The 25,560-nt window shown below is 33.4% G+C and overlaps 4 protein-coding genes across 5 annotated transcripts; 1 reads left to right on the top strand and 3 right to left on the bottom strand.

Moving 5' to 3' along the window:
• Positions 1-339: 339 nt before the first annotated feature.
• Positions 340-4,979, bottom strand: LOC101208008 (probable serine/threonine-protein kinase PBL3). Its single transcript, XM_004146703.3, has 6 exons — positions 4,713-4,979; positions 2,665-3,002; positions 2,432-2,567; positions 1,624-1,760; positions 1,407-1,530; positions 340-996 (listed from the first exon to the last, which is right to left on the bottom strand). The coding sequence occupies exons 1-6, from the start codon at positions 4,774-4,776 to the stop codon at positions 608-610; spliced, it is 1,188 nt and encodes a 395-aa protein (XP_004146751.1). The 5' UTR covers positions 4,777-4,979; the 3' UTR covers positions 340-607.
• A 1,222-nt stretch (positions 4,980-6,201) lies between these two features.
• On the bottom strand, positions 6,202-11,508 carry LOC101207521 (U4/U6 small nuclear ribonucleoprotein PRP4-like protein). 2 transcript variants are annotated; one of them, XM_031886878.1, is made up of 6 exons: positions 11,225-11,508; positions 9,758-10,713; positions 8,974-9,427; positions 8,650-8,847; positions 8,442-8,523; positions 6,202-6,742 (listed from the first exon to the last, which is right to left on the bottom strand). In XM_031886878.1, exons 2-6 carry the CDS (start codon positions 10,639-10,641, stop codon positions 6,651-6,653), a joined length of 1,710 nt encoding a protein of 569 aa, XP_031742738.1. In that variant the 5' UTR covers positions 10,642-10,713; positions 11,225-11,508; the 3' UTR covers positions 6,202-6,650. The 2 variants fall into 2 exon arrangements, with proteins under 2 accessions (XP_031742738.1, XP_004146749.1); XM_004146701.3 differs by having other exon boundaries at positions 9,758-10,718; positions 11,225-11,506.
• An 800-nt stretch (positions 11,509-12,308) lies between these two features.
• LOC101207764 (mitochondrial outer membrane protein porin of 36 kDa) lies at positions 12,309-15,582 on the bottom strand. Its single transcript, XM_004146702.3, has 6 exons — positions 15,421-15,582; positions 15,265-15,332; positions 14,200-14,310; positions 13,913-13,999; positions 13,382-13,590; positions 12,309-12,900 (listed from the first exon to the last, which is right to left on the bottom strand). Exons 1-6 carry the CDS (start codon positions 15,467-15,469, stop codon positions 12,594-12,596), a joined length of 831 nt encoding a protein of 276 aa, XP_004146750.1. The 5' UTR covers positions 15,470-15,582; the 3' UTR covers positions 12,309-12,593.
• A 6,889-nt stretch (positions 15,583-22,471) lies between these two features.
• On the top strand, positions 22,472-24,557 carry LOC101217922 (pectate lyase). Its single transcript, XM_004146744.3, has 4 exons — positions 22,472-22,777; positions 22,868-23,522; positions 23,626-23,868; positions 23,958-24,557. The coding sequence occupies exons 1-4, from the start codon at positions 22,599-22,601 to the stop codon at positions 24,186-24,188; spliced, it is 1,308 nt and encodes a 435-aa protein (XP_004146792.2). The 5' UTR covers positions 22,472-22,598; the 3' UTR covers positions 24,189-24,557.
• The last annotated feature ends 1,003 nt before the right edge of the window (positions 24,558-25,560 follow it).

Genomic DNA, 25,560 nt, shown 5'->3' with positions numbered 1-25,560 from the left:
ATCTCTTCTTGAAGGCTCATCAACTCCTCCGCATACCACTCTTTTTCCCTCTAAACTTGTGAAATTTTAGAGCATGCAAGATGATATTATTTGTGTATCTGTCACATTCAGCAAACCTTCTTCTACTAGACTAGTCCAAAAATTTATAAGGAAATAATAATTAAGATCTATTTTTTAAAATTACAGCTTTGAAAAAGTATCTCCCATGTGTATGTAAATCATTTTTTTGTTCATTTAAAAAAAAAAAATTGTTAACGTGAGTCTTCCCATTCTTTTCGTCATACCATTGTACTAAAAAAAGAATGACATTTTCATGTACATTTCACACAATTAGTAAGGTTCAAGTTAAATTATACACAATTGTGTATATTGCATCATTTTTAAAGAATTACAAGAGGAACTATATTGGAATTAAAAAAAGTTGTTCTATGTTGTTATACATGTTAATACTCTGACCTTTAAGAAACTATCCAATTTCCTCTATGTTTTTGTTAACTAAAATCATAGTATACCAAAAGTTGATCAATATCTGGCAGTAGCATGGACGTTATGAAAGATTTTTACCCAGCTCAAATCTTAGCAAGCTCTATACAATACATCTTCATTATTATTGTTGTGACTTCTGATGCGGTTTCGAGAGAGACCCATCAGGGTTCGAGTTTGACAAAGTAGGAGTACTACGTTGAACTGAATGTGAGATTCTAGCTGGAGTTTTGGGGGTTTCAAGTTCCTCCAATGCACCCAAAATTTCTGCCATTCGAGGTCGGGCCCTCGGTTCACTCGTAAGACATTGTGAAGCTAAATTTGCAGCTACATAAGCTCCCTTTTTAGAATATCGTCCTTCGAGTTTGGTGTCCATAATTCGGAATAACTTTCTTTTATCACCCAAATAAGGGCTTGCCCGCTCAACAAGATTGTCCTCAGCACGTTGACCTGACAACAATTCGAGCAACACAACTCCAAAGCTATAAACATCACTTTTGGATGTCAGTCGACCTAGACAGAAGTGGATATTAAAGGGTTAATTGCTATGATTTTTTTTTTATTTTCATGAAAAATAAACATACACCATAAAGCAGAAACCTCAATGAAATACATTGCATGGATAATGGATAGTGCGTAGTGTAAAAGCTAGGATTCTGTTCTGTGTACATTTTCCAAAAACCGAATTGTTATCAGACCGGTCTACTTACTTCGCTTTCAAAGCTTGACCTAGATTTTGAAAATATAGATAACAAATTCATCTGTTGAAGTAGTATTTGTAAGTTCAATAATTCTAAAACTAAATGGTTTAACAAATAATGCCTTATCCTTTCAAATTTAGCTAACACGTATTTCAGCTTATGTAAATAAAAGAGAGAACCACCAACACTTTGCAAAAGTGCAATATAGGATATGTTACGAACCTGTAGCAATATATTCAGGTGCAGCATAGCCACGGGTCCCGATAACTTGAGTAGTTACATGAGTTCTATCTCCAGTTGGACCAGCCTTTACCAAACCAAAATCAGAAAGCTTTGCATTAAATTCCTGCATTACAAACAACACTTCTTGTAACAAGATTGTATAGCATTTGTGCAGAACGGATGTGGGTGTTTTTCTCTACAAGAATCGCTTTCTTACTGCATCAAGTAGGATGTTGGATGCCTTAAAATCGCGATATATAACAGGTGATTCGGCTTCATGGAGAAAGGAAAGCCCTCTGGCAGCAGCTATTGCCACTTTGATCCTCAGTGCCCAAGAAAGAGGCTGGGAACCCCCTGCACAACAGAACTTATCATGTGAGCTTGTTGAATTACATATATTATAAGTCGAAATAAAATGTGAGTTTCACATGATATTTTATTCATATAATATCCAAACCCACATAAAAGCAATTTTTTCACTATAAACCTGTTCGAAAGAGAGAAAAGTTTATAAAGAGGGTCATATGTAAACAGTTTTCAAGATGCAAAAGCAACCATTATGAACACTTCAGAGGGGTTTGGCCCACCAGCTTCATTAGTTGGTGTTAGTTAACTCAACTTCAATGGTAAATTATTGAAGTTTGCACATTTATCGAGAAACTTCATACTCTCCCCTTTCTTTATTTTGCATATTTATCGAGAAACTCCATTTTACAACTCTGCCCTCTTCCTAATTCTGACATATTAACTCTAGACTTCGTAACTCATCAATACCTCAAACACCCCCTTTGAGTACTCCTAATCCAGTTCATATCAGGGTACATAAATGAACTGTTAACTATCTTTACAATGTGAAAACTGATAATTAGAGCATTTGAGAGAGAGGCAGACAAATTTCGTAGAAGAATATTCAAGAAACAGAGTCAATGACATTGTATGAATCCAAGCAGCAGAGTCAACTATATGGAGCATCCATAGTAAAGGCCCTTTTTCCACTATGTACAACTAAAGTTTACAGAACTTACTTCTGAAGAGATGATTCTCCAAGCTCCCTCTTGGCAAAAACTCGTATACCAATAAACGATTCTCGCCTTCCAAGCAATACCCAATCAGCTTAACTAGATTTGGATGATGAAATTTGCCCAAATAATTAACTTCTGTCTGAATTTTAATTGCAGTTAGTTGGAGACAAAAGAATATAACAGAAGGAACACAAGAAAAGTGAAAAAGAAAATAGCATCAATTAGGCTATACCCACCAACCACTCCTTGTGGCCTTGGGAAGCTTCAGGCTTAAGCTTCTTGACTGCAACAACCATTCCCATTCCCGGCCTCACTGCGGCCCATGTATTTTCATCAATCCATCCTTTGAAAACATAACCAAATCCCCCTTCACCTAGCAAGCTATCAGGTCGAAAATTTCTAGTAGCACTCCTGAGCTCATTGAAAGAGAAAGGCTTCAAATTCGAAGATGACAGTATTTCACCTTCTGTTTTTGGTGTGGGAAGACTTAGTACGTTGTTATTCCTATCCACCAATGAGTTAGGAAGATTGGAAGGCACTAATGGATGTCGCTTGCTTGAATTTTGGGAGATTTCTGATCCATAAAGGAAAACCACGACAGTGTCAGGGATTCGTTAGTTATATCTATTTAATCCTTAAAACTAAAGTTGTATCTAATATCTATTTAATTTCTCTAGTACTAATAAGTTTGTAAAATATCTCCGCCCAATTTTTAAGGTTGCATCTTTCTGACTCTGTACTACAAGAAATAAATAAATCTCTCAACTTTTAATTACGTATCCATCTAATAGGCCCCTACTCCTAGTGTTAACTTCAAAAAGTTTCCAAAGTATTTCTAAATTCTTGTACTTTTAAAAGTTATTAATAAGTCTATAAACTTATATATATATATATATTTAATAGGTCTCTGTTGTTATTTATGTCCTTTAATGCTTCCATCGGTCACGACCACAATCATTTAAAAATAACATAACTATAGAAAACCTTTTACCTTCTAAGTTTTATAGAAACATATATATAACCTTTTAATTTTGGAAATTTGGATTAGCAAATCAAAAGAGAAAAAATTAACATCTTTACTTTTGTACAACTTTATAACTTAAGACGGTTCATTCCTTTTCACTCGTCCCTTGCAACTAATTCCAAGCAAGTTGTACTATATTTAGGCATAACTATTAAGATTTCCTTTTTAGTTTTCTACTTTTGAAATTTCTACGTGTTACCTCCTAACTTTTTAATATGGTTTTCGTCCTAAAGAAACTTGACTTGGTTTTCTAAAACGTCAGTAGAAAGTAGATAATAAAACATATAAACTTATTTTGGTACGGTAAAAGTAGTGTTTACAGAAGTAACTCTAAAAATTCAAATGATTATCAAATCGGTCAAAAACTAACAAAATTAATATAGGAACCTATAAAACAGAAAATTAAAAAGTTAATAACGTATTAGAAACTAAAAGTTATTAAATTGGAAGTGGATTTAAAACTTTTTAAGACATGAGAAATTTGAACTAAACAGACACTTGAACCAAAATATAAATTAGTGTTTATAGGCTTAACTTTAAAGAGCCAAAGAACTAAAAAGTAAGTGGTTATCATTCTGGTTCATTTCCAGAAAAATTTGTAAAATTTCAAACGAATAATTTTATTTGTTACCTCATGAATAAGAATTTCAAATCTTGTTTTTACTTTTTCAAGAATATGTGATTAAAATCTTTTCAATACAATAGCTGTAGGGAGTGGTGGATTTGAACATATAGTATAAGCATAGGCTAGGCTCACTTTTGGCAATGGTTGATTTCTTAGGAGTTAGGAAAATTGAAACAAATTTCTAATTCAACTTTGTCATACTTAATTTTCAATTAATTAATCAAGGTTAGAAGCTTACAATAGTAAACCCATTACTTTCTAGTTTCTACCCATTTCCCATAAAGCTCCAAATAAAAATAATTAATTCCATTGACTTTAACAAATTACATTTGTCTCTAGATCTTTTTTTTCTTTCCAAACAGAATAAACAATTGGAAACTTCAACCAATACACAGTATCATAAAAACAGCAGCCTAATCTCAAATTAGCTAAAACCAGAAAGAAAAGAGGGGAAAAAGAAAACAACAGGGAACAGCAGAATCCACCAAAAATTCCAAATAACCAAACCAAGCAAAAGATCAAAGCAATGAAAACCCAGAAACCATAAGGCCAAAAGAGAGCAAAAACATAAATAATAAGAGAAGAAAAGAAAAGGGTCAGAGATTCATGTATAGAAATGGAGATAAGAGTGTTACCGTGAGTTCCTTGGGAGGTGTGGGCATTTTGAACTTTAGCAGAAGAATCTAAGCAGTTACCCATTGGGATGGAAATAATGGAAAGCAAAAGAATTGGGAGAAAATGGAAGGGAAAGGGAAGAGAGAAATGAAGAAAAAGTAAAGAGAGAAATGAAGAAAAAGTAAAGAGAGAAAGTTGGGGTTCCCATTTGAGGAAGAAGGAAGAAGAATATGAAAGGTTGAGTGAGTCTTGTTGCCTTCATGCAATTCATTGCCTCCTCCATATGTCAATCCCTTAATTTCCACAATGTCAATACCTAAAATTAAATATCTTGACATTTCCACACTGCCTTCCTTTTATTTTCAAACTCCCAATATTTCGACAAATATCTATCTTTATTTATTTCATAAAAAAGAAAATTAATATCTTCCACTTTTTGTTGTTCTCTCCTTAAATTAATCACTTTCAATCTAATAGACTTTAACTCAGCTCTATTTTTATGATTCTATACCATAATTGTTTAAGTTATAACTATTTGAGTTTTTAAATGTTAACAAGGAAAAAAAAAGTGTGTTATTTGGTAACTTCTAATTGTACACTTAAACAGAGTCTCACACCCGAAAATGCACATAAATATTTAAAAGTTATACTTGGTTTCTTTTTATAACATATTATTAGAGTAAGTATTGTAAAAAAAAAAAAAAATTGATAAAAATATGTATAAAATATTTCAAATTCTATCAATAATAGTTAAATATAAAATTTTGCAACATTTTATAATTCTTTTAAAATATTGCTTTGTATACTCATACTTTGAACCTAATTTATAGATTAGTATCTAATTTCTATACGACTCTCTACATTTAAATTCATTTAACATTTCACATATATGTCTGAAGGATATATTATTTTAAAATTTAAAGTAATTATTTCTGTATAAAGTAGCATAATATATTGAAGAACTTTGTGTAAAAATATTGGTACGCTTCCTTTTTCATCGTGTGTTATTTATTTAATTGCGTTTCATGTATGACTAAATCACATTTATGCATCCACGTTGGAGTTTGATCAAATTCTATGCACGTGTTTGGGGTTTCCCATTACAAACAAAGACAATTTCAATTTCTTTTTCCTAACCTCTCTCTCTCTCTCTCTTCAATTCCTTTTTCTTGTTCTCATCACTTATCAACTCGCATGTATTTTCTTATTTCATTTACTTCTGATTTCGTATTGAAATGAAAATCTAAAATTCTAGATCATACTGTTACAACCAAATCCAACAAAAAAAGCATAATTCTCTTCCATACTTAATCCATACATTTTCGGTTATTTCAATTCAACATAACTAAGATTTTCGAGAATTGTGCACACATCCAAATAGGGAATGTGATCATCTTCACCACCAACTTATTCAATTTAGAGTTAATTAAAAAACATTTGCTTATCGAACTCAACAGAGATTAAGACGGAAAAGCAATTGATAAATTTATAGATTTGGTTAGAGTCTAATTGGTCCAATTAGGCTTACCTGAAATTGTATTTTAACCGAATAATCACTATGGTAGTCGGTGCACAAACCATTTCTAACCAAAAGGAAATCTAAAGAAAACTACATGTAATTTACTTATCAATTCTTACCTCTAATTTTGGTGCATTTTTAATCTCAACATGCGGGAAATATCCCGATCTCCCTTTTTCTCTATGTCCTCCATTGATATAATCCTTCCATTTCTCTTCTAGGAAAAAAAAAAAGTACAGGGGTTTTCCCTAAAAAATTTTAATCAGATACATGATGTTACAGAGATCATCTGATCCAAGCTCTTTATCACCTGAGGCCACAAAGTTTCGAAACATCTCTCATGTCTCTTTAGTACTCAAGGACGAGACGAACAATTTATAGAACAGAACCCTGTTCAAGTAAGGTCGTGAAACATCTCCCATGTTGATACTATGAAAAGTCAATCAACGTCCATAGTCTGAATGTCTTTACTATTAACAGACCAGAGCTTTATGGTCCGATCATGTGAGACGGTTGCAATACACTGTCCGTCTGTTATTGACAAGAACAATATCAGGGTATCAGAAGCATATATGCAGAATAAAGCTCCATAAAGTATTTTAAGCATACAATGCACAAACTTAGAGCTTAGTGTTAAAGATGTATCAGTAACCATTCATATTAAAACCAAAGAAAAACTGTTGATAACTTTTATGGTTGCGTCCTTAAAGACAAGCAAATTACATTCAAACACCTTCCAACGTTTTACTTGTCACAAAAACAGTCCAGTATCCTTTAATAATTTCCTAAATCCTTAACCATATTCTGGTTGAGTTGGTCTTATTTGAAATTTCACATAAACAATAATGGGCTGAAATATTACAGCAAGGGTGAAGATTAGAGAAAAAACCAACACCGTATTACAAAGATTACTGAAATACTTTCCAGTGCCCAAAAGATCATTTAACAACCTTGGATTGAACTAACATCCATCATCCGGGAAAAAGAATTTGTTCTAAGCCATAGGAACACCACCCTAAAGGTGTTCTAGATCCCCTTCCCCTGGTATAGTCCAACCATACTGGCACTACTTTTAAGAATTCACCACAAAAAGATTTACCTTTTTTAGAATTTTTAACCTTCTAAAGTGAGAACACCCAACAGGTAGCCAAAGAAGAGGCCACCAAACAACGAAGGAAAAAGCTAAGCTACAGTAAAATCTCTTGAACGGCCTAACATGTCCTTGTGGGCGTCAATCAGTAGTTCTTTTTGTACTTATGACCTAGGTCTTGTTCATTTGGACTGGAGTCCACGTAGTTAGTCTGATCCCCTCTTTCTGTTGCACGTTTTTTCTAATTCCCTCCTATATTCATTCACTTCTCTCAATATAAACCTTCCAATCTATGTTGATGAAAAAAGTTGAGTAATTAGAACTTGGGTTGGTTACTCCGCTGTGAATTGTACAAGATCACAAAAATAAACAAAAGAATTGGGCATACTTGAAAAGAACTTTGATTCAACCTGAACTGAATCAATCTCATATACCTATCTATCTATATATATAGACACACACAATTTTTTGAAGGTTAAAGACTTCAAGTCATTCTTTCTTTCCTTTTTTCTCTCTTTCATAAATTGCAGAGATGAGACTTCAATCAACAACCATTTTGTTTATCTCCCTCTCACTCGAGCTCAACACTTCTCCCAATAAAACCAAAAGGTACTTCTTCCCCTTCTCTCCATCACTAGTTGGTTTTAGTTCCCCCTTCCCTACTGGTTGTACCACTCATTGGTTAGTCCCCTTTCTCTCTCACTCGTTTGCTCTCTCTCACTGGAGCTAACATGGCCATCGCCCGCCACCAAAGGTCCGAAACCTCTTTTTTTTTTGTGTAAAAGGAATATTTCAAAATGAAATAAGGAGGATATCTCAAGAATCTAAAGGTGATCAAAGAAGAGATCGTGAACCAGTAACTAAAATCGATAACCTATAATGTTTGAAAGAGCACTTAATTTTAGACCAAGAAAAAGCTGTCCATTTTCACCACTAGAGCTAATAAAATAGGATCCCGAATTCCAGCTCATCAATGACATAATATGGTTCCACCTCAGAAAGATATTTTTGTTAATTAGTTCAATCTGAGATTGTGCCTAAATAAGGCTAATTACCGGTGAAAATTACAAATCTTTAGGTGGCAATCTGTGTAAACAACGCAATAATAGTAAATGACCTAGGAGTTGTTATATAACTAACCTGAAATTATATCCAAAGATGTAACTTTTGCTTCGTGACCAGAGAGTGTCTTCACAGGCTTAAAATCTCGAGCAGACCAAATCTGCAGAAAAAAAAAGTTGAGCATATGATAGTGAAACCTTAGACAACAAGTGAGATTAAGCAACAATCAAATGAAAATATTAAGAATTGAACAAGATTATATCATCCTGGCAGTATTCAAGATTACCTTTGCTGTCATATCAAATGATGCAGTAACCAAGAAATATCCCTCCTGAGGTTCATATTTCACCTGTGAAACTAAGTTTGAATGTGCAGGTATTATGTAAAGAGATTTTTTCTTCCTTAAATCCCATATTCGACAAGTGTTATCTTCTCCACCAGTAGCTAAATGATAACCGTTGGGTGAAAAACTAACTCCAAGGACCTGGTTATAACATCATAGACATATGACATCCATTGAAAAACAAGGAATCAGTGAGAAGCAAACAAGCCAATTTATTAAAAAAGCAAATGTTCTACAATCCCATCGAAAGAAAGGAGAGAGCTTTACTGGCTTGACGTGGCCTTCCAAGGCAAGAACACTTCTACCAGTTCGAAGATCCCAAACGCGAGCAAGCGCATCAAGTCCACAAGATGATACCAAGGATCCATCATGGTGGAAGGCTATCCCATAGACACTTCTACTGTGACCTTCTTGAAGAAGTAATTCTACACCAGTTTCAACATCCCATAATCTCCAGGTCTTGTCAAAGCTAGTTGTGCCCAAGTACTTGCCCGACGGGTGGAAGGCAATTCGTGCAAGGCGGTCTAGATGGCCCTCAAATGTTTTAAGTAGAGATCCTTCAGCAGACCACAACCTTGCAGTTCGGTCAGCAGAGGCAGTTGCTAAACACTCGTTCACTGGAGAAAACATTACATCAGTAACACGCTCTGTGTGTCCCTTAAAGTTGGAAACCTTCCTTACTTGAGGCATGCTCCACAATTTTGCAACTCCACTCAATGAACTATAGAAATGAAACAAGAAAAAAAAATACAGAAACCATCAAATGCAAAGCCAGTAGCAAATGAAAGCTAAATACAAAGCCTGTAAAGCTTATCACGTACTGGAATGAAAAATGGAAAAACATTAATTTCTATATTATCTTTGGTTTCGTGTTCAACTGAGGAAGTTTAGCTAAGTAGGAAGATAATAGCTAATCTATAGCCAGAAAGATCTATTATATTTTCTTTTTTCGTTTTTCCCCCTTCTACCAAGAGGCGAAATGGGGATGGATATTAAAAAGGGGAAACTGGTACAGTAGCTAAAAATCATTAACTGCAAAGTGAGAAGATACCTAGTGGCAAGAAATTTTCCATCAGACGAGAAAGAACAACCAGAAAGTGGTCGATCATCTCCTATCTCACTACAGTCCAGGACCAAACTTTCAGCCTGTCTCAGAGCCCAATCCATTTCCGCTTCCACATCTTCATCTGGGTCATCCCGTTTCCTCTTTGCACGCTCCAGGCGTGAAGATGCTCTTAGGATGGAATACTTTGCAATATCAATTCTTGCATCCAAGAGAGCTTTGGACCCCTCAGTATAAAAGGGATACTGAAGCACTTCCTCCTCAGCCTCCTCAGTTCCACCAGTAGCTGCAGCCTCCTCTTCCTCGTGAACTTTCATGAGCTTCTCTAACTGCCCTTCAGCATCCAATCGTGCCATTATCGACCGCAACCTGTCCCGTCTTTCCATTTCTCTTTCTCCAAAAAGAGTTATGGGCTCACCAAGACGTCGAAGACGAGCTCGAACAGCCATGTCATTAGTAGGCACTGCTAGAGCAGAAGCACGACGCTTCATCAAAAATTCCTGCATGGCTTTTTCATGACGCTCCCTAGCTTGCCTGCTCTCTTCTGAGATTTCATACTCTGCAGTTGAACCTGGAGCTGTTCGGGAAGGAGCCAATTCATCATGTTCCGAGTCTGAGTCACTTGTTCTCAGCTCACCATTTTGTGTTACAGGGGGCCTAAAGAGGGGAGGTCGGCTCGGAAGAGGAGCCAATGGACGGATAATTGGAGGGGGGATAGGAGCAATGGCAGGGACAATTGAAGGTGGAATAACTGATGTAGCTGCAGGTTGAGTTGGTTCGGCTGGATTATCAAGTTCCTCATTTTCACCACCAGGAAGGGTTTCAGGAGATTCCGCAGCAGTTGATGCAGGGTTTTGATCATCAATTTCCATTATAGCTTGCTCGGAAATGAAGCTTCTAATCAACACAAGCTTATCCTAGATATTAAGCTCCTCTTTTCATTTCTTCTCTACAATCAAGCTCCCAAAAATTAGTTAAGATAACACAAATGAGAAACAAAGTCTAGCACTAATAGTAAAACGAGAATTTCACTGTTAACAGGAGACCTTCAAAAGTAAAGGGGGAAAAAAAAAATCAAACCATTTGAAGAAAGATACAATTCAAGAAATTCAAACAGTAAGTAACATTCTGAGGCTGCGCCGATCCTGTAACAGATTATCGGACAGACATTTGAAGAAAGATACAATTCAAGAAAATAGAAACAAAATCCCTTTTCTTCTCTAAACACGACACTGCAATACACACTTTGGAGACTCTCGTAGTTACATAAACACTAATTTCTCCCATCATGTTCACAGTGCAGTAATAACACGAACCAGGAAAAAAAAGAACCATCACTGTTACAGCACCAGAAAAGGCCAATCAATAGAGAAATAGATGAGTGAAATAACTAAAGTTACCGGAGAAAGAGAAAGAGAAATGGAGGGAGATTCGGATCTAGCAAGGGATGCGTACCGTCAAAACATTTCCAGTTGACGGAGATGATACAGTATTGCCCTCGTGCACAGGTGAACTTTGAACCGGACAAGGGATGACGGGAGTGCCAAATGTATAGCAGTAAAAAACTGGTAGAAGAGGGACAAAGCGGGAAGAGAGACTATACCAACGGCGGCGGTGGCAAGGAGGTGCGTAAGGGAGGGAACCGGCGTGAAGAAAGGATAGTCTCCCCGAGAGTGAGGAAGTAAAAGAGCGGGTACGGCCTTACCTAGGTTTTTCTTTTTTAATTTTAAGTATCATTTTTTACGGATTTTTCTCAAATATATAAGTTACAATATGACTCAAACAAATAGTAGTCTATGTTTAAGTCTACCTTTATATATATTTTTTAAATTGGGTGTTTAAACCTTAATTACAAATAATCCATTCTTTAATTTGTAATCTCTTTTTAGAAGTATTTTTTTAAAAAATGAACTAGATTTTTACAATTTACTTTTAGTGCTACATCTATAAGTATAAGTATGGAGATCAAAGAATGTTTAGTTATGTCACACCCTATTTTCTAATTATAGCTTTCACATAATATCACAAAAAATACTTTCTATTTTTTAAAAAATTAAATTTAAAAAAACTATTTTTTTTTCCAAACAATTTCTATTTCATATCTGGCCTATATTTTATTTTCTAAATCCTTTTCAGATTTTTCTTTTTTAAAACCTTCTGTTTATCATTTCGTAAAAAATAATTACAAAACCTATTCATACATTATTATTAAATTACAACTTTTAACTAATAAGTGTATCATCGTGTGTTAAATCCTTAAATTCTAAAGTTTTTTTTTTTAACCTAAAAAATGGTTGATTAAACATTAAATTAAAATTCTAGAATCCCAGTCAAGATATAAAATTCAATTTTATAAATAATTAACTTTTCTAAATGTTGAAACCATTGTAAATTTGTAATTCATCCGTTTTGTTTTCATTTTTCATATTACCCTCTCCAATTCTCTTTTCGAACATGACTTCATCTGCGGTCACCACAGCAACCCTACACAAAACCTTTTCAAAACCGAATAATTTCAAGATCAACCAACACCCCTCGCTTTGCACTGAACTAAAGTGAATGATTTCAATTGAGTTTAAAAACCACCGCAAAGTTCACTTCAGCCAAAAGAAAACTGATTGTTGAAGTCAATTATTTTCACAAACCCGAACACCCTCCAACAGATGCAACCAATTGAAAACAAACATCAATGTTCCAGTTGGGGAAGGGAAATTTTGATAATATGAAGAAAAAGAAAAAGAAAAAGAAAAAAGTCTACACTAGATGAAGAAAAAACCAGCTTATTACCCTCCACGGTAATCTCCAAGGATGAACAGATTTCCCCCTAAGGCTTGAGAACCAAGGCTAGACCAATCTTTGCGCTCTTATCAATGGCTCGTGTGTCAACTTCTCCAGAAATGGTGAACAAGGATTTCGGGCGCCATTCGTGCTGGATTAGAGCACTTGCCCTACCATAGTTGTTCACCCGTGCCTTCACTGAAGTCAGGGGGTCTAGAGCATGCTGTGTGCCTATAGTGAGAGTGTTTTCATTGCTAGAAAAGCTATGTGAAAGCTCCGCACCAACGGCCGTGTTGCTCAATGGGCTAACCAGGTGGTAGTAGGATGCAGTAAGAGCATCACCTTTGTCGTTCCTGTAATTTGACAACACAGATTGAATATCATATGTCTGGTCTTGGTTATGATAGAAGGGCTTTAACTTCTATTGGTTTCTTTTGCTATGGCCTCTTTGTATGGCGCATGCAGATGCAAAGTGGTTTTAACCAGTAATAGATATAAAATAAAATAAAAACTTTATTCTAAAGTTAAGCATTTTCGAATTAAGAGTTAATAGTTCGGAGTATAAATCTTCTGAGAGAAAATGTAAAGTGTTCTCTCCTTTCTCGACAACTCTCTCACTAAGAGTAAAAGTGCTACATTTTTGTCACTTTGTTGAAAGAATATTGTTTTGAGAATAAGCATAAAATAACTGCTGGAAGGGAATCATTTTACGGGCTACTTTTTTAGGTCGCCTCCTTTTTTATTCTTTCATTTTCTCTCAATGAAAAAGATAAATTCTCATAAATAAACAAAGGTATGAGAAAAGAAGTACAAAGAAAGAGTTTGCTTTCTTACAAGGTAAGTGCCGCAATAAGGTCAGAGTGAGTGTAACTCAAGCCTGCATTCAATTTAGTAATGTTTCCTGAGGCAGTGTCAAATGACAAATCTGTTCCAAGTGAGAGTTTGTCATTTCCAATAACACCAGCGAAGTTAACAATGGGGCTGGCAGTCAGACCAATGCCAGTGCTTATTCCAGCATATTCATGCTGATATTGGAGTTCAACCTGAACAAGTTATCATAAATGATCAAATACAAGAAGATCAATCTGTGCCCATACGGGTGTAAATTGTTTGATAATTAATGCTGCATGATAGATTGATAGCTTATATTTTTTTATACATAGTTTATCTTATTCTAATAAATCAACCACAAGGAGTCGAGAACACCCCATTTTAAGAAAATTTTCACAGAAGGTGGGAAATATTTTTGAGGCAAGAATGGGGAACAGAGAAGTCATCCCTGTTTCTACCAATTGTTAGAAAACTACAAAAGATCATCAATTTGTTTTTGTCCTAGTAGCATCACACAATTTAAGAAGTAACTACCTTGCCAGATCTCTGGTCAGGAACACGAAAGCTAAAAATTGTCTTCAACCCTGGAGCAGGTTCATCAATAGTAACAGTAGTGTGAACCTACAGCTCAAGCAAAAACAAACCTTTAGATAAAATCTTCACATCAGCAGCAGCACAAAATAGTTTTTCTAGCACAATACAAAGGAAACTATTTACAAGTACCAAACACTTAAGAGCATTTCAAAATACAAACTTATTCAGTGAAACTATATTTTCAAAACATATAGAAACCTTTGAAATGTTTAGTCATATAGACTTACATTGGAGTGGGTGTCAACTTTTACGTCAGTTGTGATGTTGTTGTTCTTTAGCTGAGTGCTTACATCTGCCAAAAATATCTCACCTTTCTTAATTCCAGTAGAACTGATAGCCTGAAAAGTGAATCAAAGAGAAAGTTCAATTATAACATAAGAGAAATACAAAAACGAAAGATGTGACATGCTGCATCATATAAAGGTCAGATAAGCAAATGATAGTTTCATAAGAAATTCATAAAAGTCAGTTATACTTGCACATTATGTCCTAAACTAGATTATGGCATTTACGATACCAGCCTATAGCTTTACATATGAAAACAAAAACAATTATAGGAACATCCCAGATTCAATAATAATTAATAGAAATAAAAGCTTTTGGGTAAGAGATTGCTTAGACAAACGGGAGCTTCAGTGTATCAACATTTTTATTGTTAGCTAGAAAGAGGCTATTCCTTGGGAATGCTCGCGAAAAGAAATTGCTTTCGACTAAAGTTATCTAAGAAAATGGTGCACCTTATTTAACCCAATCACAAACATCTAATTATAAAATATTAAACCGTCCAAAATAACGAAAAAAAGAATGTACATTGCAAAACCTTTTAATATTTTCGATTCTTTCTTCAACAATCTCTAACAAAAACTACATAACACTCTTGACACGAATTCCAAGAATCCTCCCGCTCTTAATTCCTCTGCCTTAGCCCTTAGTAAAATAAAGATAAAAAACAATATCGATATCCGGCCTGAAAATGACAATACCGACAGAAATGAATTCTTGAATCTTCAAAACAAAGATTACACCCCTCCGACCTACAAACCCAAGAACAAACATTAATTACATAGAAAGAAGCGAGGTCAGTCGGTCAGTCGGTCCGTCGTTCCGTCGGGGCGTAGGACAGTGAGTCGCTTAGCTTTCCAATGCAAACATTTCTCAAGAATCAAACAAAAGCAACACACAAAAGAAATTACAGCACAGAGAAGGAACAACGATATGTTGATTGCAATAAAAAGCCGCCAAAACAACAAAATCCGACTGAAAATGTAAGGAAGAAAAATTCAGAAACTCACAACTCCACCAGAAGTGTAAGTAGTGACGGTGAATTTATGGTCGCTCTGGTAATCCTTATAGAGAAGATCTATGGAAAAAGGGAAAAAAATAATTTCAACAAGTTAGAGAACAAGAAAGACATAGAGAAACAGAGAATGAAGAAGAAAGGAAGGAACCTCTAGCTTTCTTGCCAATGTCGGAGTAAAGACCTGGACCTTTCCCCATGGCTTTTCCGGGAAGAGGAGATTGATGAACTTCGGCGGTGAGGGAGAAAAGAGGAAATCGTGGCGTAGGGTGGCCCTTGAAGTGTTTATTAATGATGAAATGAAATAAGAAAAGAAGGAAGAGGCAGGCCGATGGAAGAAAGAAAATAGAGTTAATTTGAACCGTTGGATGTTTGTATTAAGTGTGAGGTAGCTTTGTGGGCGTTGATTTGTGGTCTAACGTGGCCTTGAGAATCGGAACATCGAGCACGCATATTCGTTGTTCGAAACCCTGCGTTTCCATTTTCAATTTCCGAATTATGGAATTTTTGCAATTTTCCATTTATTAAATTCGTTAAGGTCATTTTTTATGAGAAAAATAATGAGAAATTTATGATATTGCTTTTTAATTTATGTCCCATTTAATATCTTTTTTATTTCAATTTAGAACCACTTCTACTTCCACACCCATAACTATTTAAAATTATTTGTATCAATTTTAATAATTAAATAATTAAATATTAAACTAATTTGAATGATGAAAAAGGGATTTTGTTATATTTTAAAAAAACGACTCAAATACTACTTTAAAATTAAAGTAAAAGAATATCAACTTTCTCTTCTAAGGGATGGTAGGTTAGATTCTTGTATCACATCCATAAATAAAAAATAAATGACAAATTTTATAAAATAAAACCGTTGATACCATTTTTTTTTTACATATTATACGTATGAAGTAATTAGATATATCCTACAATTATCAAATGACTATCCACTTTCAAGTTTATTAATTTTGCAATTTATAAAATATAATGACATAGACTTTATTAGAACGATTGAGCTATTTAATGGATGAATCAACCATTTTGACTTTAAACAATGATTAATTAAGTGTGGTTTAATGGAGTTTCTACCATTTTAACTAAGTCATGGTAGTAGACATTTTGAGTTGAGGGCTTGAGCCACTTATATTCCAAGAACACATTTCACATCGTATCCATTTTAACAATTACAAAAGTGGATCAAAATCATAGTATCATTGGAATAATTAGACACCTAATTTTATCCATTATCGTAGACTTTTTAGATTATTTACTTGAACATGATTCATTTGTGCATGTGAACTTCGTATTGTCCGTCCGAGTTTTTATAAATAATTTTGGACATTGTTCTATTGAAATAGTTTATGCAAAATTAAATACAAAAATTTAAAGCAAGTTAACAAATAGTTTATTTAGGAAGCACATGAAACTTAGAGCATAAAATCCAACGTATGGAACGTCATTAAGAAAATAAAAATAAAATATAGTAAGCAAACCACTTCATCATGAATAAGTCTTTAGGTTTAAACAGATTCAAGCTATTCCATTGAACTCGACTACATGTATATTTGAGGGATTGTATCTTTGGTCCTATTAATTAGAAATTTAAAATAAAACCTCATTATAATTACAAGAAAAAGGTACAAAAACCAACCAAGTTAACTAAATTAGATGGAGTTAATTAAAAAGTACCCAAACAAAATATTAGTATAGCTCATGAGAAGTACTTTAAAAGATATATTACAATTAAAAAGAAAAATTTATAAGTAACTCAAAGCTTTATTAATTACCCTACCATATTCAAATACATCAAATTTGACGTCCTCTATAATTGAAAAGGAAAAGTTCTACAAATTTGGAGGAAGAAACTGAATTAATATGAGAACGACTACTAATAGACCATGAAATTGAACTATCGTTATAAAGTTGATTACAATGTTTGTAATTGAAGCCACGCGTGTGGATATAAAGAAACCACATATTTTCATGTATTCATAGGTTCCCTCTCCACCATCTTTTACTTTCCCTTTCTTTTCACTTTTGTGTGTAAATTTAGATTACAGAAGATTAAGAAGAGTTCTCCAAGCTTTCTTCTTATTTCTTTTTTTACTGTATTTTTTTGGGTTCTGTTCTTTTAGTTTCTTTTAAGAAATGGTGAGATGAAGAGAGGAGGAAGGAGAAGATGAACACACAAAATTTTAGAGTGCTTCAGTAGGTGCCTACGTCCACTATGCTTGGGAGCAAGATATTATTTCAGTCAGTTTTTGTCATCTTGAAATATTAATGTATTTATAAACTTTCCTATAACTCCTAGTTAAAACTATAGTTAAATCATAAGTTCAATTAACAAAATTAGCTATATTTTTTCTTAAAGTAAAAGATAACTATTTTAATAAATAGTTTCTTACAAATCTCCACCTCAAAAGAAATGGATCCAGTGCTTTTATGTTATCAATAAGGACCTAAAATGAAAAAAACATAATCACAAGCATCTAAACAACAATAATTTTGCAACTTACTTGACAATACCATCTCATTCCTATCATGCAATCTGTTTAAAATCCTCCATTTTGCTAATGAAACAATGCCATCTAATGTTCCTAAGGATTGAAACTCTCCTAGAATACTAAAAGAAATATGTATTCAACACCAGACTTTTTGACTATATGAACTTTCTTATAATAGAAACAAATTTCATTGGCTAATGAAATAAAAATAAACTTTTTGAAATCGTAACATCCAATGGTGAATAACATAAAATATCTCTAATGGGATATCAATAAATAAATAAAATTCAACCTCATTCGTATCTATGACAGGAGCAATAAAATAGAGTTGCAAGTTTTCAACTAATAAAGATAAATATTTCTTTAAAATAAAATTTGTGATTAGAAGGGCAATAACCTACCATTAAGTGTGTCAAACGAACCAACAAAGTTGCATTCAACAAACTAGAAAAATAATAGTCAAATAAAAAAATAAATAGCCAAACTATTAACAATTAATATTTAAAAATGGTAAAATGCAAATAATTCATTATAGCTACATTACAAGAAAAATGGTCTACGACGACAGTTATTTTATGTGGTAAATGAATCATATGCATTAGAGAGTGTCTAAAGAGAATAAACTAAAAGTTAGAGAGCAAATAAAACTGATTATTAGCTAGCGTGAGAGAGATATTCCTTCTAATTGACAAGAATGCACCCAAAGAAAGTTTAAGTCAAGACAACGGTTGTTTCTTCAAAATTTTCAAATTTACTCCTCTTGGAAAGGTCTAGCATGGTAAGTGGCAGATAAAATTCTACCATACAAAATAAATCTTTGTCGAAGAATACCCATTATCAACAATGAACATACAACACATCTATCAAAAAATGTAAATATTACAAACAAGGTTTGGGGAGGTTTGTTGAAAAGGGTATGTCATATGAAAAGTTCACGTAGCATTATAAAAGATGTCTATACTAAGTGCATTATAAATGATGACTTATATTACACACAATATGAAGCATATACCAGAAAGTAGAAAATAAAAAATATAGCCTCCATTGTAACAAAAAGACTATACTTTAGGAATGCATAAATCATAATCGTACCTTCCGTACTGTATGTCTCACGCTCCCACTTTAAAGATATGGTTTTTGCGAGTTATTTTAATTCACCACCTTAACAACTTGCAGATATGCTCATGGGCACCCTATGCATTTTTTGGTCTTTCATTTCAATATAAAAGAACATGTAGAAATTTGTGTTGCTACTATACTTATTGTAAGAAAGGGAGAGAGTACATACCCATAACTATCAATAATCATTTCATTTATCATTCAATCAAAGCAAGACATAATTTCAATCCAAATCAAATAAAAAAATTTATGTTACAAAAGAAACTGTAACGCTTTCAAGATTGCAAGATCATAATAGAGACAAAAAAAAAAAAAAAAAAGAGTGAAGGTTAGCATTCTTTTTCAAAGATAATAACAATGGAAAATGGAATTCAATAATACATTTAGGTTTAATAGCAAATGACTTACCTTACAAATATCAGACTTCTCTCTGCCTAGGAGCAGTAGGACTATTATTGCATATTAACTTCCAACACGTACAAAAAGAAATAGAATTTCACAACTATAACAAGGCCAAAATAATTGAAATTGATGGTTTATTAGAGCTTCCTATAAATCAAGATAAGTTCATTAGCAACATAAAGTGTTTATTTATTGCTCATAGTGAAAACGTTCATAACTTCTTTTAATCTTCAATCATTAGTAAATTAAGAGTAACCAAATTACAACAATTTAGTAATGAGTTAGATAACAAGTACTTGTGTTCAAGTTTAGATATATCGTTTGTTTATGCTATGATTATCATGCAATTACGATACAACTCAATAGCAACCATAAATAAAAGATCAATAGAAAAATCAAAAGTACTCAAATTCACTTGAAAAATGCATAGACATAAACAAAAAGACCCTACACATCATCAAAGTTTAAAATCTCACCTTTCATTTTTCATTCTCTTTTTCTCAAAGCTTCAACTCATAGCCATGAAATCTCCCTTGGCCTTGATTTCCTAATTCGAACGAACAAAAATCAATTAAAAATCAACCAAATGCTTCATTGAGACAATTCATCAAACACATTGTAAGCAACCAACAAAATGCTTCATATTCTGTAAAGTAGACTAATACAAAAGAAATAAGAAAAAAAAAACGTCACAACCACATATTAATATATTACTGTACAAATACAAACAATAGAAATAATGAACCTTTGGTTGAATACCTTCGTATTGTGGGTAAAATGAAAAATGAAAAGAAAATGGGAGTGAAAATGAAAACTTTGGTTGAATATGACTGCTCTCCTTACTTTGCCTTTCTCCTTCCCTATACCTCTACATTCATCTCATGGAGTTAATGGATGCTTTAACCAATTCAAAATAATGAGTATTTTTTGCAATCATTGAAAATTAAATGGGGAATGACACATTGCACAAAATCATTATCATCAGATGGAATAGTAAATTTTGTTCCAAATTTTGTTCCATTTCTTATACCTTACCGATTAAATTCAGAAAAGAGAAAGACACAAAAGTGAAAGGTATTAAACATTAACCTATCTTCGAAATCTTTAAAACAAGTGTGGGTTGCCGTCAATGAGAAAACAAGCATGGATCGATCTCTTTGAAACACTTAGATTCGACATTGTCGTGGGTCTCCGCTTTTTAGAAGAAAGGTAGTGGAGACATAAAAGAATGAGGTTGGAGTTGGGTTTTTTGGGTTGTATCGTGAGTATTATAATGAAGAAAGAGGAAATAAAAGTAAATTTATATTTTAATAATTTTTAATGAAAAGTTGGAGGCAAATTGGGGGGGGGGGGGAATTATATTTTATTATTTATATTTAATTACATTTTAAAATTTTCTTAGATTTATGATAGTTAAAAACTATCATAAATTCTTTGAATTCGAAAAATTCTGTATTTTCCCGTCAAAAACGCGAATTTTGATATTTTGTGACAATTTTTTCTTTCCTCCTTCAATTTGGGATGTATACAACAACCATAATAGGTAGTTTTTGATGTAGTGTTGAAATCAAAAATGTGGTTCTTGAAGCTTTCTTGAATCTTTTCTGCACACTTTGATACCAATTTGTAGTGGAAGACACGTGTGTGGACACAAAGAAATCACTTATTTGCATGTAATGGTAGATTCTCTCTCCACCATCTTTTACTTTCCATTTCTTTTCACTTTTGTGTGTAAATTTGGATTATAGAAGATTAAGAAGAGTTCTCCAAGCTTTCTTCTTATTTCTTTCTTTACTGTATTTTTCTCGGTTCCGTTCTTTTAGTTTCTTTTAGGAAATGGTGAGATGAAGAAAAGATGAAGAGAGGAGAAAGGAGAAGATGAACACACAAAATTTTAGAGTGCTTCAGTAAGTGCTTACGTCCACTGTGCTTGGGAGCAAGATATTATTTTAGTTCAGTTTTTGTCATCTTGAAATATTAAAGTATTTATAAACTTTCCTATGACTCCTAGCTAAGACTCTAGTTAAATTAGAAGTTAAAACTATTTTAGTAAAGAGTTTCCTAAATGAAACAAATGATTGAAAATTTAAATTTAAGTCCACAACTAATTTTACAAGTGCATGGACAGGGCAGCACATAGCGAGAGGATAATTAAATTTGGTAAAACAAATCATATAATATAATAAATTAACTTTACTATATCAATGAGTATAAGATAATATTCTAAATTTAATGTATTTTGTTGACTACCAAATTTAAAAACATGATCGTCACATATACTAATGTATTGTTTTCACGGAATTTTTAGACCCAATGTCTTACTGATCTTTTAAATCAATATTACAATCCATTTATTAGTAATATGTTACCTAATATTTGTGAGTGTTTAGCCCACGGTTGAGATTCTAATTGGTTTTTGTGAAAATGAATTGAAGAAAGAATGTTGTTTTATTTGGAGAACGACGAGGCTATATTTTTAATTGCACAAAGGAGCAAAGCCGCGAAATGTCTTAAAAGACGTTTTGAAGTTTTGCGTTATGACCATTAGGCGTTTTGTCAACTTGAGAAAATAATCACTACGCGATTTGACTACTCGAGGAATGGTACATTATCTAAGCGAGATAAAGGACAAAGGGCAACAAAAAGATTGATACAAATGGATTTCTTATGTGCATGGATCAAACTAAGAAGGTTTCCTTTTATAACAGGAAGAGGCTCAAAGAAACTGTTTTTTTAACAAATAAACTATACTATAACAGGAAAGACAGTTTTACATATTTATTAAGCTTAGAGGATTATAAATTGCAGCTAAATTAACAAATGATTATCTAAACAAAAAATTGAAAGGTCATTTCATAAAACAACTCAAAAGGGTAAGTAAAATTTGAGCCACCAAATTGATGAGTGTAAGAAAGAGTAATTTTGTTGGCTAAGATTAAAGGCAGTAAACAAAAAGTGGAGTTTATTACGATTAATTTTAACGGTTTTAGGTTAAATGGTAAATGGTTGAAATTCAGTCTCCATTTTTTGTGGGCATTATCCTATTTTTGGACCTTAAAAATCGATTGACTTTGAAACTCACCATTATAATTTAAACTCAAAAAATCTGCCTTCACCACCCTCAGGGCGGAACCATTTGTGTTTCGCCTACAGAATTTTAGTTCCTATTTTTTTTTTCTTCTAAATTTCTGGTGGTTTAAGAACTCACCAGTTGGATTTCTTGTCAAATAAAAATTAAAAAGTAAAAAAAAAAAAAAGAAAATTAAATAGATTAAAATCCCCCTCCAAAAAAAAAAACACAATGGCTGTCTTTAGTTCCTTGTTTGTGTGTTCGTTGCTGTTTTTTGTGGTAGCAAATGCCAATGTAGATGAAGATGAATACTGGCAAACGCGTGCCACTGAAGCTAAGAAAGTTGCACAAGGTGCCTTCAATGCTAACCCTGAAATTGTTACCGATACCTTGAACGCTGCTGTTAGTCGGTGAGTTTTTTTTTTTTTTTTTTTTTTTATATAAAAATGAAATATGTCTATTATGTTTGGCTCTGATATATGGTTGGTTTGTTTTGGCAGAACGATGTTGGGTCACAATAGTACGAGAAGGAGCCTAAGGAAGAAGTATAGAGGACCATGCTTGGCAACGAACCCCATTGATAGATGTTGGAGATGCGATCGAAATTGGGCTAAAAACCGACGGAAGCTAGCGGAATGTCCATTGGGGTTCGGCCACCAAACCATTGGCGGAAAGAGAGGACCAATCTACGTGGTGACAGACGCGTCTGACGATGACTTGGTTAATCCTAAACCTGGAACCCTACGACATGGTGTGATCCAAAAAGGCCCACTTTGGATCATCTTCGGGAGAAGCATGGTCATTAGGCTGAGTCAAGAGCTAATGATCTCAAGCCACAAGACCATTGACGCTCGGGGGGCTAACGTCCACATTGCCTTTGGCGCTGGTCTCACCATTCAATTCGTCAACAATGTAATCATTCATAACCTTCACATCCATGACATCGTATCTAAATCGGGTGGAATGATTAGAGATTCAGTGGATCATTATGGGTTCAGAACACAGAGCGATGGCGATGGCATCTCCATCTTTGGTTCTTCTCATGTTTGGATCGACCACGTTTCCATGTCCAATTGTCAAGATGGTCTTATTGACGCCATCATGGGTTCCACAGCAATCACTATCTCCAATTGTCATTTCACTCACCACAACGAGGTAATTAACAACAACAAACAATTTTCTTTTAATTTTTATGATGATAAATATACATATATATATAGACACGTATATCTACACACATGTGTATGCATGCATACAGGTGATGTTATTTGGAGCGAGCGATAGCTACGCAGAAGACGAAATTATGCAAGTAACCCTAGCATTCAACCACTTTGGGAGAGGATTGGTGCAAAGGATGCCAAGGTGTAGATGGGGTTTCTTCCATGTTGTTAACAATGACTACACTCATTGGCTTATGTACGCGATCGGCGGTAGCCAACATCCTACCATTGTTAGCCAAGGCAATCGTTTCATCGCTCCTCCAAACCCCAATGCCAAACAGGTAATATAATTACGACCGAAAGCCAAAAAACACTAGTAAAATGAAAGTATTAGCAATATGACGGATTTGAGATATGTGTATAATGATAGATAACAAAGAGAGAATATGCAATGGAAGATGAATGGAAGCATTGGTCATGGAGATCAGAAGGAGATGAGTTGATGAATGGAGCAGTGTTTATTGCATCAGGTGACCAAACAAAAGGGAAGAAGAAAGGTTTATCAAGATATGATATGATTTCCTTCAAGCCAGGAACCTACGTCAGAAGACTTGTACGCCTTTCTGGCACAATTGAATGCACCCCAGGCAAACCATGCTAGCAAAATTTCTTTTATTTTTTCTTTTCTTTTATTCTTTTAAATGTTGTTATATTTTCATTTAGAAATAAATAATTTCGGAATTTTGAGAAGGGTTTTAGCCTTCTCCATTATCGTCGCTCAAATCTGTACAGGGAAGAAGAGACAAAAAAAAAGAAAAAAGAAAAAAAGAAGAAAAAAAAAGCTTTTTGTCTTTGTAAAGCCCTTTTTTCTATTGTGCATTCCTTTGTTTTCTACACGCTTCTTCGCTTCTTTGGTTATATTCAGCTTTGTTGGCGATGGAGTATCAAAGGGAATGAGTACAAATAAATTATTGTGTATTAAATTTCTTATTGATTAATACTATATATGAGTGTGGCTGATCCCTCCTCTCTTGTATTCTTTGGTAAAATATATATTACCAATATTTATATGTATCATTGTGTCTATTTCAATGGCGTATAAACATTTGATTAATCAAATGGATCTGTGGCGCAATGGTAGTGCCTCCAATTTTCATACTATAAATTTCAACAATATTTACATTATTTTAACAAAATCAGAGTATAAGTCACCCAACCATTTCATTAATAAAATAGTTTTAAAAAAATAAATAAAGAAAAAAACATGAGCAAGATTCTTATGGTTACATTTAGAAAAGATTCTCAATATTATATGATTTACACATGTACATGTCACCCATAAAGTTGGTAGTTCAAGCATACTTCTATATACAAAACTATAGATAAAAAGAAAAGAATAGAAAAACATGATTTGATTTCTTCTCATCCTAGCATTTTGTTGTGACTTGTGAATATGAATGAAAAAAAAAAGATATTTATAATAAGATTTGGAAAGGAGGAATTTGAAAGGTTGAAAGAGATAGAGAATGTGAATAGTTGAGAGATAGAAAATTAAGGGAGAGAGGAGAATATGAATGAATTTGGATAAATTTAAATGACATAATTAATTTGAGTAATTGTTTTTTAAAACAAAAGTAAAGTTACAAGAAAGGTTAAAAAAATCATTTTCACTCATTAAAAGTTATAATGAAAATGATACAAATATTAAATCTATATAAATAACAAAATTGTCACTAAAACTAAAGCAAAACTAAGCATGAAAAAGGTAAAATTGAGCTAAAAAATTTCTACACATATATGTATATTAGATCATAAATTTCAAGATTCTTTCACAGTTCCATACCTCCTCCCAATCATTTCTTTGTGAGTTTTTCCTAAGTTTAATTATCTTTATATTTTTGTTTGAATACACAATCAACAGTAATCATGGATTATATATATTTTGCTTCAAAATTCAAAGTTCTTTTAATGGAAGTTAGAACGGCTGTAAAATTATATACCATTCACCAAATAAAGAAATCAAATAGTAATCA

The sequence above is a fragment of the Cucumis sativus genome, chromosome 6 (genome assembly GCF_000004075.3).
Source record: "Cucumis sativus cultivar 9930 chromosome 6, Cucumber_9930_V3, whole genome shotgun sequence".
Classification (NCBI taxonomy): Eukaryota; Viridiplantae; Streptophyta; class Magnoliopsida; order Cucurbitales; family Cucurbitaceae; genus Cucumis; species Cucumis sativus.
Note: the sequence above shows the minus strand (reverse complement) of the source record. Positions and strands in the feature narration are given on the sequence as shown.

Excerpts from the sequence above, each read along its gene's own strand:
- LOC101207521 (XM_031886878.1), bottom strand. The coding sequence starts at position 10,641 with ATGGAAATTGATGATCAAAACCCTGCATCAACTGCTGCGGAATCTCCT. Across the intron at positions 9,428-9,757 it reads GGAAAATTTCTTGCCACTAG|TTCATTGAGTGGAGTTGCAA; the intron begins GTATCTTCTCAC and ends TCATTTCTATAG. Across the intron at positions 6,743-8,441 it reads ATCTTTGGATATAATTTCAG|ACGGACAGTGTATTGCAACC; the intron begins GTTAGTTATATA and ends TGTCAATAACAG.
- LOC101207764 (XM_004146702.3), bottom strand. The coding sequence starts at position 15,469 with ATGGGGAAAGGTCCAGGTCTTTACTCCGACATTGGCAAGAAAGCTAGA. Across the intron at positions 15,333-15,420 it reads CATTGGCAAGAAAGCTAGAG|ATCTTCTCTATAAGGATTAC; the intron begins GTTCCTTCCTTT and ends CTTTTTCCATAG. Across the intron at positions 14,311-15,264 it reads CTTACACTTCTGGTGGAGTT|GCTATCAGTTCTACTGGAAT; the intron begins GTGAGTTTCTGA and ends TTCACTTTTCAG.
- LOC101208008 (XM_004146703.3), bottom strand. The coding sequence starts at position 4,776 with ATGGGTAACTGCTTAGATTCTTCTGCTAAAGTTCAAAATGCCCACACC. Across the intron at positions 2,568-2,664 it reads AAGGCCACAAGGAGTGGTTG|ACAGAAGTTAATTATTTGGG; the intron begins GTGGGTATAGCC and ends ATTAAAATTCAG. Across the intron at positions 1,531-1,623 it reads CCAACATCCTACTTGATGCA|GAATTTAATGCAAAGCTTTC; the intron begins GTAAGAAAGCGA and ends TTTGTAATGCAG.
- LOC101217922 (XM_004146744.3), top strand. The coding sequence starts at position 22,599 with ATGGCTGTCTTTAGTTCCTTGTTTGTGTGTTCGTTGCTGTTTTTTGTG. Across the intron at positions 23,523-23,625 it reads ATTTCACTCACCACAACGAG|GTGATGTTATTTGGAGCGAG; the intron begins GTAATTAACAAC and ends GCATGCATACAG. Across the intron at positions 23,869-23,957 it reads CAAACCCCAATGCCAAACAG|ATAACAAAGAGAGAATATGC; the intron begins GTAATATAATTA and ends GTATAATGATAG.